General features: G+C 36.1%; 1 protein-coding gene across 1 annotated transcript in view; it reads right to left on the bottom strand.

Annotated features, from left to right (window-relative positions):
- Nucleotides 1-12,463, bottom strand: part of LOC120526088 (adhesion G protein-coupled receptor F5-like) — a 76,659-nt gene that overhangs the window by 41,419 nt on the left and 22,777 nt on the right. The window contains exon 8 of the mRNA XM_039748983.1: nt 1,848-2,048. Within this exon, the coding sequence (XP_039604917.1) occupies nt 1,848-2,048 (201 nt within the window). The remainder of the gene's footprint in view (nt 1-1,847; nt 2,049-12,463) is intronic.

Here is a 12,463-nt window from a genome sequence, read left to right as displayed (position 1 = left end):
ACAGACTTTTGTCACTGTCCTGCTCCACTGACAGACTGAGGAGATCGTTCCTCCCCCACACTATGCGACTCTTCAATTCCACCCGGGGGAGTAAATGCTAACATTATTCAAAGTTATTGTCTGCCTTACATGCATATTTATTACTCTTTAATTTAATTTTAATTTAATTTTTTTTTGTATCAGTATACTGCTGCTGGACTATGTGAATTTCCCCTTGGGATTAATAAATTATCTGTCTATCTATATGTTTTGAACAGGAGATTAAATTAGGAAATTAGATTTTACGCCTGTGTTTTTGAATTTTTCTGCTTCTGTAAAAAGTCAAATTTTCCCCTAGGGAAAACTAAAGTTCTTTCTTTCTTTCTTTCTTTGTTTCTTTCTTTCCTTGTTTCTTTCTTTCTTTCTTTAGTGAAAATGTTTTGAGTAAAAAACAGTTTCATAGGGTTCTGAGAAACTAAGACTAGTGTAAAAATTAGTGTTCTGCTGTGTTTTGATCAAAATGTGTAAGTTATTCCGTTTCTCAGTTTTAAATGATTATAGATGTAAGTAAAGGGTCTAAAGTAAGTTTTTTTTATCCTAATTCCTGTTACATCGATGGTATTGCAAATGTTCGATCACATGATCCCATTATTTATTGTAAACAGGCCACATAATAAAGATCTGTAAGGTGTAATTATGAGCAATGGATTGTTGTGATGAATAGTTAGTGGAGATAAGTGTGGTTAGATCAATGGAAATCCAACCCAGTTGTTTTTGTTTGCTAGCGATCGAGGAAATGTCTTTCCATCTACAAGTTAGGTAAGGACTAAAGTCATATTGTACAAGGACAACTGAGGCTCTAAGATTTTTAATTATTTGCTCATTTGGTGTTATTACATTACTCAGTATATTTAAACCCCTGAGGAGACCAATAGCGTATAAATTTATGAATGGATACAGTATATTTACATTATATAAATATTTGGATAAGGGTGTACCTTAAAACTATTGAAAACCTAAATATGTTAGACTCCGAAATGTCTCAAAATATCTTCTTAATACAAAGGTTAAAACATGAAGAAGAAATTTTACAATGTTGTTGGATCAGGAAAAGGAATAAAAAAACAGAACTTGTATTTTTGTTATCTTGTATATAGTAGACCTTTATATATGGTTACACACCAGATTCTGTGTATGTAGTTTGTTTCAGAGCCATAGATGGTTCACAATGAAAAAGACTAAAGGAAAAAAAATAATAATAATAGCAAGAACCAGAAATATTCTATATTTTGAACTGTACTTTAAAGCTACTTTCAGCACAATACTTCATAAAAATGGTATTCATGGCATAATGGTATTTATGTTTAATAATCAAAGTCATCAAATATACTTACTCAAATCATCATTTTTGAAATTTTTGCAGAAACTACATTTATTTCAAAATAAAATAAAATTAAAAAATTACCAAAACACTGTAGATATTCATTCTAATTAAACATTTTGTTCTTAGTATTTGCCATAATAATCAGATTAACTAGGCATATAAGTTCAGTACAACTGATTGTAATAAATCCTTTCACCAAAAGATCTGCCAGAGAAAACACATTAATACTGTATTTAAATATGCTAAAATAATATTATCTGCTATGTAAAAAATGCAGTGATACCATTTACTAAGATAAATCTTCATAGTCATTCTGACAGAGTTAACTGGTATTAATATCAGTAAATTGTCAAGTAAGTCAACCTGCCTGTCAGAGAAGTGAAACTTCAATTAGTGTTTAAAACTGAGAAGACAAAATTGTTAAAAACATTTATTTAATAAAGTACAAGCACTAATAAGAATAGTTACGACAATTGTTTCTTACTTTCTTTAACTCCCATTATCTGATTTAAAGTCCAGGTGAAAACGAAGTTATTTGGTAAATGAACACAGCATGTTATATTTGTTGTTTTTTGGTTGTCACAAAACAAAACATTATTTGAATCACAGATCAGTGGATTTATTGCAATTGTTTGTTGAGCATTGTAAGTTGTACCATTTAATTGGTATACACAAGTGTAAACACCTGCAAAAAAATAAAGAAAACAAAATTTTTAATGAAACAAAGTGAAAATACAGGAGAACTGAAACATAAAATATACTTATGTAATATTTAACCAATGAAAACTGTAAGTATTCAGGACATATAATGGGTTACAAACAGGTCAGAAATTTAATTGAGCCATATACTGTAGTATTCCAGAGTACACAAAGCTGAAGCCCGGTTTATCTTATACTAGAAGAAAATATTTTTTCCATCCAGTGAATTTTCAATAAAGCCACTACAAAGTAACAGAAGTTCCAGTGTTGTTCTGGTGTAGAATTAACATCCAACGATTGATAGTGTTAAAAGAGGCAACCAGTTGACGCAAAACTTTGAGACTTGAAGACTAAGAACCTGCTGCCATACAGAAGTCATTGACATACCTAAATAATGCAGCGTAGTATGGGATTCTCAGAAAACTGACTGAATGAGTTTATACAACAGTTAAATTCTACAGGTAAATAGTGTTGACATCAACCACCCCCAACAACCTTTTCAGGCATTTTAGATTTAAAATAAAGGTTAAAATGGGATTATAATTAGAGATAGCTGCAAAATTAATATTTGCCCTATATAAGTATGTTAGGAAGATAAATAGATGTATGGATAATTTTATAATAGCCAAGTTAAAGGATGTGGAGAATTTATTGATTGAACTTTGTTAATTATACAAACTGCTGCAAAAAAGGTTTATCAATTTTAGAATAGGAATAGGGTTCAGGGAATTAGCAGAAAAATTCATCCTGGAAACAATGCAAGTGATCTCATAAATATACCTTGACCATGATAATATGATTAAATTTTGGAAAAATTTAACTTAGAATTTTAGCTTCTTGTACGAGAGTAAATTTAAAAGTAAAGGAAACGCAGTAACTTTAATGGATCGAAGCTGACACAATACAATACTTTTTTGATGGCTTATGTGTAGTTTGAACATGCACAGCATAGTGCTCTGCTATTAGTCTAATTAAAACATTAGAACACTCTAGATAAGAACAGACCATTCAGCCCAACAAAGCTTGCCAGTCCTATCCACATATGTCTTCCAAAAAACATCAAGTTGAGTTTTGAAAGTCCCTAAAGTCTTACTGCCTACCAGACCACTTGGTAACTTATTCCAAGTGTCTATCGTTCTTTGTGGAAAGAAAAACTTTCTAATGATTGTGCAAATTAACCCTTTAAAAGTTTGCAAATGTGTTCCAATGCTCTTGATGAACTCATTTAAAATAACAGTCTTGATCCACTGTACTGATTCCTTTCATAATTTTAAACACTTTATTCAGGTCACCTCTTAATCTTCTTTTCCTTAAACTGCATAGGCTCAGTTTTTTTTATCTATCTTCATAATTCATCCCCTGTAGCCCTGGAATCAGCCAAGTCGCTCTTCTCTGGACCTTTTCTAGCGCTGCTATGTCCTTTTTGTAGCCTGTAGACCAAAACTACACACAGTACTCCAGATGAGGCCTCACCAGTGCATTATAAAGCTTGAGCATAACCTCCTTGGACTTGTACTCCACACATCATGCTATATAACCTAACATTCTGTTTGCCTTCTTAATGGCTTCTGAACACTGTCAGAAAGTAAACTACTACTAGTTCACTACTTCCTATGTGTAATACTTTACATTTACTGACATTAAATTTCATCTGCCACAAATATGCCCAAGCCTGTATGCTATCCAAATCCTTCTGTAATGATATAGCTGATTCCAAATTATGTTCTAATCCACCTATTTTAGTATGATCAGAAATCCATCTTTACTTACTGTATATTCCTACCTAAATCATTTATATATATTAAAAATAGCAGCGGCCCTAGCACTGACCCCTGTGGAACACCACTCTTAACATCAGCCAATTCTGATGAGGTTCTTCACACCATTACCCTCTGCTTCCTCTGTCTGAGCCAGTTCTGCACTCATCTAAAAACATCATCCTTCATCATACTTCTTTTAGTTTGATACCAAACCTCTCATGTGGCACCTTATCAAATGCTTTCTGAAAGTCAAGATAAATAATATTAATAAGCTCCACTTTGATCGTATCCTCATAGATGTTCAGCATGTTAGTAAAACATGACTCCCTCTTTTGAACCCACACTAACTGTTCAGAAAAACTCCTGTTCTTGCCAAGTGTTGCTTAATCGTATCCTTAATAATTCCTTCCATTAATTTTCCTGTGATGCATGTTAATCTTACTGGCTTATAGTTGCTTGGATCTGCTCAGTCACGCTTTTTATGTAATGAGATGATATTTGCCATTTTCCAGTACTTTAAAATCTCTCCAGTGCACAGTGACTTCCTAAAAATATGTGTCAAGGGTTTATATATGTAGTCACTAGCCTCCTTAAGAACTCGAGGGTAAATATTATCTGGTCCTGGTGATTTGTTTGATTTCAGTCTATTTAATCTGAGCAGTACTTCTCCCTCTACAATTTCCAAATTTATCAGTACCTCCTTAGTAATCCTGTTTATCTCTGGGAGGTTATCCACTTCCTTCCTTGGGAAGACTTCAGAAAAATGCAAGTTTAGGGCGTCCACTATTTCACTGTCTGTGTCTTTTAATTCCCCTTTACTATTCCTGATGTACTTGACCTCCTCCTTGTTCTTTTACTACTAAAATACTGAAAGAATCTCTTAGTGTCTTCTTTCACCTTATCTGCCATATTCCTCTCCAACTGTCTTTTAGCCTCCCTGATATCCTTCTTAATGGTTACTCTCATGTTCTTATATGCTCTAGTCTTATATGCCATATAAAGCATTTTTTTTCCTTTGCAGCTTCTTTTTTAAATCTCTATTAATCCACTGTGGAGTTTTTTTAAATTTTCTAATAATTCCAAATGTAGTTATGTACCTGTCCTGTATTACATGTAAAACATTTTTAAACCTGTTCCACTGCTCCTCTACTGTCTTCACACTTAAAAGCTTATCCCAGTCTATCCTATTTAGACTTTGTCGCATCTGCTCAAAATTTGCCCTACCAAAGTTCAACTTAACAATTTTAGTCTTTGCATCTGCACTCTTACAAAATACTAAGAATTGTATTATATTATGATCACCTGACCCTAGTGGTTCAATCACCTCTACACCCTCAATTCTGTCTTGATTATTGCAAAATACTAAATCCAGACAAGCTTCACCACACATTGGTGTTTTAACATACAGTGGAACCTCGGTTCACGAACGTCTCGGTACACGTACAACTTAGTTCACGACCAAAAGTTCGCCAAACATTTGCCTTGGTTCACGGCACAGATGATTTCCGAACAAGCCAGTTTCCATTCGGTTTGTGCGCCAATGATTTCAGGTGTGCATTGTTCTCGGTCAGGCGTGCCTGCCTGCCTGCCCGCCTGCCTGCAAAAGAAACCCAAGAAATCACAACAGAGAAAACACCTGAAGGAAAACATCCCTCCATCGCGGAGCCGGACTCTCCCTCAAAACTGTAACCTCCTCTCCACCCAGTTCCTCCTCACTTCATGCCAGAACTCAACTCATGCAAGGTTAGTTTTCTTGGTGGTTTATAGTTTTGTATTATGGATTTTTTAAGTTCGTAGCGTGAATTGTTGCAATGTTACTTTTCTCTTTTTTTCAAATGTTCCTTTTTTCCCTATGCTTAAAACTCATTTTAAAAAAGTGTTTACTGTACAGTACAGCGATCGGGCTGTAAGGCAATTAGCATGAATTCCTGTTTTGAAATTAAAGTTCGGATTTGTTCAAGTGTTCCTCTCTGTTCTGAGAGAGAGAGAGAGAGAGAGAGCGAGCGCCGCTGCTGAGAGAGGGGGGGGAGGGCATGTGCTGCTGCTGACGGAGAGGGAGGCATGTGCTGCTGCAGAGAGTGGGGAGGGGGTGCGTGCTGCAGGGTCGCGTGCTTCTGAGGGGAGGTGCATGCTGCGTGCTGCTGAGAGAGAGAGAGAGAGAGAGCGCTGAGTAGGGAGCCTGGGTGTTTTGTGTCAGTGTTATTCAATGTTTTTACATTGGTTTACTATTACACTGTACATTCTATGGTGTAATTAACTATATTTGTGCTTAATCTTTAAAAAAATATATTTACATACAGTTCGTACGGTCTGGAACGGATTAATTGTATTTACATACAATCCTCTGGAGGAAATTGCTTCAGTTCACGACCAACTCGTTTTGGAAAGAATTATGGTCATGAACCGAGGTTCCACTGTACTTAAATTTACACCAACTATTACAGACTGAAATCAAATATATGTTTTTATTCTATAATAGTTAGAAAAAGAGCAGCTCACTACTCAAAACAGTGGTGCCCGGGATCAAACCGGGAATGTCTTGATTACGAGTCAGCCTCCCCAATAAATTTGTGCCCATCCGGTTCAGATGTAATGTGTCAAGGCGGAACAGGTCCCATCTATTCCAAAAGGAGTCCCAATACCCCATAAGCCTATACTCTTCTACTCTGCACCAAGATTTGAGCCACGTGTTAAGCCTTCTAATCTTCTCAGTCTTACCTGGACTGGCGTGTGGCACAGGCAGAACTTCAGAGAAGACTACTTTGTCAGTTCTACTCCTCAGCCTGGCACCTAACTGTTTAAATTAGGGTTGCATAACTGACAGACTACCCTTATGTATGTCATTTGTTCCAACATGCACAATGACAACTGGATCCACCCCCGCTCTGACCATGAGCCTATCCACCCTTCCAGGGAACAACAGGAGCTTCCACCTGCAGCTAAAATCACTTCAGTACACATTTACTTTGTGAGCATGCCTGCGTCGATCAAACACAGGAAGCTCTGCAGTCTACTTGTGACTTTGTGCTGTAGGAAGATAAGTAAATAAATCAAAGTAAATAACATTTGATCTGGCTTTTATATAATCCATCCATTATCCAACCCACTATATCCTAACTACAGGGTCACAGGTGTCTGCTGGAGCCAATCCCAGCCAACAAAGAGTGCAAGGCAGGAAACAAACCCTGGGCAGGGCACCAGCCCACCGCTTTTATATAAGTAACATATAAATGTTTTTTTATATAAAGACCATCACAAAATATAATCACAAACAGGACTTTGCAAGATACCTTGGCAAGCTCTATAAGCCCTGCTTTTTCTTTGAAGGGCAAATGTGGGGCAAACTGATTGGCAGTATGACACCCAAGCTGTTGCTGCATTCTAACGGTGCTATCTTTTGGCTTTTATGCCTGGTGGAGCTGTGTTGTTCTTATGTGTGAGTGGAAGTTTCTTGCAGGGAGGGCTTCTCTTACTCAGATTCAGTTCACCTGTGTTATACACATCTTTATTTGAAAACCAGCAGTTTTGTATTGGTGGGAGCATGAACGTGAACGTGGCTGAGAGAATAAAACTGAATTAAAAAAAAAGCTAACTTTTACAAGTAAATAGTACCATAAATTTACACCAGCTATTACAGAATCAAATCAAATGTATGTTTTTATTCTGTAATAGTTAGAATAAGTGCAGCTCACTACTCAAAACAGTGGCGCCCGGGATCAAACCAGGAATGTCTTGATTACTAGTCAGCAGATCTTACCACTGCACCACCCAAGCGGTCGTGTCAATGTCATACCCTTGGGTTCTTTTTCTACAGTTATATTCTTGAATAAAAGCACTGTTTTGTTATACTTGTACCTTTTGTTAAAGTGTTTATTTGATACTTGGATGACAGTCTTGACACATTATGCACTTCATGTCTACATTTTGTCAATACAGTATTACTAAAATATGAAAAACATTTATTTTGTAGTTATGTGTTCAACAATTCCTGAGTCGCATTTCATCCTACAATTTACGCAGATCATTGTAGAAACGGAACACACATGAAATGTATGTGTTCCAAATAATGATATATTATTTACCCAAATACTCCCAGATAAAGAAGACTTTCTTATTATTTAATTTAAGATTATAGCTACAGTGTTTTTTTTTTCTTTGTGCCCTCCTGCACCATAACCTATGGTCTGCAAAAAATTTAAATCCCCAGTTTTCAACGGATATCGACAATTTTGAGTCCCCTGATACCAGATACCTTGGTATGTCAATGATGGGTGTGTGTCTGTGTGCCAAAGTTTTTTGAGGATGGTCTAGAGCAGGGGTTCTCAAGCTCGGTCCTGGGGACCCACTGTGGCTGCAGGTTTTTGTCCCAACCAGCTTCTGTTTTTAATTGGAATCTTGGGCTAATTGTTGCTTGAATTGTTATTGCCCAGATTCTGTGTTTTGGGAACAATAAAGCAATTAGAAAACTAAGTTTGGTAAAAAAAAAAATGTACTAAGCAGTTATATTGGAATAATATATATTTTTTTCTTTTTAACAATATTTTCATCTTGATTTTCATTGTATTTTTCTAGGTGTTCTAATTGTTTAAATAATCCATTGTTTTCTAATTAGTGGGTCTGATGCTAAAGTAAAGTAAAGCCTTTCACGATTCAGTGTCATTTGTCTGGGTGTCTGCTCTGCTCATTTTTAATTGTCATTATTAAGATACTATGAAGGGAGCAAGCTGCACAGAGTTAAGCATTTAAATCTATAGCAAAAATGAAATGTCTTATACTAAATGTAAAAATCATGCCACTGTGCTTTCTTAATGTACTTGTAGAATAAGAGAAGAGAAAAAAAATACCAGCTAATTAATTGGGATCAACGTTATCAGTTGTCACTGATTATGAGTCTGGTTGAAGCAAAAACGTGAACCCACAGTGGGTCCCCAGGACCGAATTTGAGAACCCCTGGTCTAGAGCTAAAATTTCTGGATGGAAAAATACCAAACTCGTAACTTAAGCCTGTTATGAGATGACGATGTGCTAATTATTTTTTTTAGCTAAATCATGAAAGAGAAAGAGGCACTCTAGAGAATTCCTCAAATTAATTTTTGATAATATCTTATATTTCTGCAATTAATTATAAATTCTTCTTGTCAATTATTACAGTAATGATCTATTTTATGATCATAAAGATCAGCATCAGAGCAGTAAATAATTAGTGAAATGTTATAGAATGGTTCCTAGGGCTACTTCGGATAACAATTTCTTTGTCTTAGTGAATTAAACCTTTTGCCTAAGAGTATGTCTTTTTTGTCTCATTGAAGGTTCTTTAGCTATGTTACATTTCAAAAAGGCACTTTTCCCAATTTATTTTCATCTGGACCCTTTTTTTGAGAAATGTGTAAGCCCAAAAGTAATGTATGCAATTGCCAAAAACTTAGATAGAAATGTTCCTTTAATTCCACCCACAAAAAAAAGTTTCAAAGTAAAAAAACTGTATTAGTGAGTTTTGTTATTGTAAAATTGCAAGTGAAATTAATTTGAGTGTTGATTTTGCAAAACTTTATGCAAAAGAAAGCTCAGCTGTTTTGCTCAGTACTATGGTATCTATTATATTTTCGGATGCTATATTTTACATAACTTATAGAGACAGTTTCAGACCACCAGGTCACATGTGCAAACAGAAGATTTATTGTACTGTGTATACATGACATCCATTCATCCATTATCCAACCCACTATATCCTAACTACAGGGCCACGGGGGGGTCTGCTGGAGCCAATCCCAGCCAACACAGGGTTCAAGGCAGGAAACAAACCCCGGGCAGGGCGCTAGCACACCACAGGGCACACACACCCACACACCAAGCACAATTTTGGATTGCCAATGCATCTTTGGACTGTGGGAGGAAACCGAAGTACCCGGAGGAAACCCACGCAGACACGGGGAGAACATGCAAACTCTACGCAGGGAGGACCCGGGAAGCGAACCTGGGACTCCTAACTGCGAGGCAGCGGCGCTACCCACTGCGTGATCGTGCCGCCCATTTGCATGACAATAAATCTGAAATAAACCAATTAGAATACATTTACCTTATAATACCTTATATTTTTGAAAAGGTCACTACTATTGTCCACCAGTATTTCAATGCTAAGCTTGCAATTTCAGTCAATATTCAGAATTACAGAGTTCTGCAGTATGTAATCTGCAGGCATGATAAGACAAATACTGAGAAAATGAAAAAAAACCATAACTTATGTGGTAGAGCTAAGCCATGATGAAACAGAATGAACCTCATATTTTTTTCTGCAGCAAATGCTAAGTCTTTCTTGTTCAGAATATGAAAGATAAAGAGTGACTGAGAATATTTATTTATAAATACTAAGGTTTACTGTTCCATGTTGTTAAACATCTATTCAAGTTCATTTTATGAGGCAGTTCTAATTTTAGGCTTTGATGCCAATACAGAGTTGTGATTTGCAGCAATTTTTTTATTAACATTTTAATTAATCAATTGTGAATCATCCTTCTAACATTACTGAATATTACTGATGGTGATGTCTTTTGGAGAATGCAGCAACCTGTGTGAACACCCTGTACCCTTCCTCCCTCCATGCAGATGGTTTTTACAAACCATACGTATCAATTTATAAAAAGAATGCATCAAAGAGAATTGTAGTGGTAAAATCATCCATCCATAGTGCATGGATGGAATTTGAGATCAGGCATGTCAGAAAGAAACTCTGGAAATTGTTGCCTGAGAAGTAAATCTGAAATGAGGATAAGGAATTCATATAATCAGCTTGTGACAGACACAGAAAAAAGTGTTGGAGGTAAGGAAGGGGTAATACAAGTTTTGAAAGAATGGGAAAACGGATGGGTACTACCGCAGAGTAGCAGGGAGGAGTAAGGATTCATTCGAAAGGAATGTGGGGATTGGTTAAGAGGATGACAAGTGGAAAGACAGCAGAATGGAATGAATTAGAAGCAGAAATGAGATAACACGGTACAACACCCTAGTACTACAAGCAGAAATGATAAATGGTTTGGGGGGTGTTTTGCTGTTAAATGAACTCTGGGTAATAATGAATAGGAAAGAGTGTCAAATACCGTGTCTGAAATAAAAATATCATCCCATTATTTGAGAAGGGTGATTCCCAGGGCCGGATTTAGATGAAAAGAGGCCCTAGGCTATTCCACTTATGAGGCCCTTTCACCTCCCATTTTTAAGTTTGTAAATTACATGAGAGATAATAAAATACATCATTACTGTGATATATATCAATATGTTAATAATATAATCATGAAAATCTAAAATAAAGCACGTAATATACATTTTAAAATATACAAATTAAAACATATGTTAAGAACTTACCTAGAATTCCAAATAAGGATATTGTCACAAAAATTTTTCAATAGTCTACAAACACTTCACTAAAGTATTGAACCTACTGAACTCAAAAAGAATCAAATGATCGTATGCTAATCCTAAAATAAGAATCTTTTCTAATAACATTAACACGGTTTCATATTATGAATATAACCGAACGTCAGGATATCAATAGGTCTGTTCGTTTGTCTGTTCCAATCTACACCAATCTGCACTTTATTTATGCAAGAACAAACCAGAGCTTAGTAGCATAAGGCACGTCAATATTTGCCATAGCAATCAGTGAACGTATGAACTATACTTTGGTGCAATCTAGTATACAGGGAGTGCAGAATTATTAGGCAAGTTGTATTTTTGAGGATTAATTTTAATATGGAACAAACACAGTGCTATCAGTCAATCCAAAATGTTAATAAACCTGAAACCTGAATGTTTCACAACGGAAATGTGAGTGTGAACATCATCAGGGGAATACATACAATTATTAGGCAACTATTAGTGTGCAGATTTATTATGCAACTAAAGGAAAAATGAAAATTTTCCCATCTCACTTGTTTATTTTCATCTGTTATAGTGAGAATAATAAACAAACACCTCAAAATTTACAAATAAACATCTCTGACATTTCAAAAAATAAATCAATCAATCAATGACCAATATAGCCACCCTTCTTTCCAATAACAGTCATAAGCCTTTCCATTCATGGAGTCTGTCAGTTTCTTGATCTGACGATCAGCTTTTGTGGAGCAGTGACTACAGCCTCCCAGACACTCTTCAGAGAGGTGTATTGTTTTTCTCCCCTAAATCTATTTAAGAAGTGCCCACAAGTTCTCGATAGGGTTTAGGTCAGATGAGGAAGGGGCCATGTCATTATTCCTTCATCTTTAAGGCCTTTACTGGCTAGTGGAGCATAAGGCATGAAAATCATGGTCTTTTCCTGTATCACTGTTTGAAGAAAGTGTCTTGAAAAACTGGCAGTAGGTTTGGGAGTTGATTTTGAGTTCATCTTCAATGCAAAAGGTCCAACTAGCTCATCTTTAAAAATACCAGCTCATACCAGTACCCCACCTCCACGTTGGAGTGGAGCTCTGTGCCCATTACTGATCCACAGGTCCATCCATCTGGTCCATCAAGAGTCACTCTCATCTCATCGGTCCATAAAACCTTTGAAAAAATTCTGTCTTCACATATTTCTTGGCCCAGTTTTGACGTTTCAACTTATGTTTCTTGTTCAGTGGTGGTTGGGTTTCAGCCCTCCTTACCTTGG

The sequence above is a fragment of the Polypterus senegalus genome, chromosome 3 (assembly GCF_016835505.1).
Source record: "Polypterus senegalus isolate Bchr_013 chromosome 3, ASM1683550v1, whole genome shotgun sequence".
NCBI lineage: Eukaryota > Metazoa > Chordata > Cladistia > Polypteriformes > Polypteridae > Polypterus > Polypterus senegalus.
Note: the sequence above shows the minus strand (reverse complement) of the source record. Positions and strands in the feature narration are given on the sequence as shown.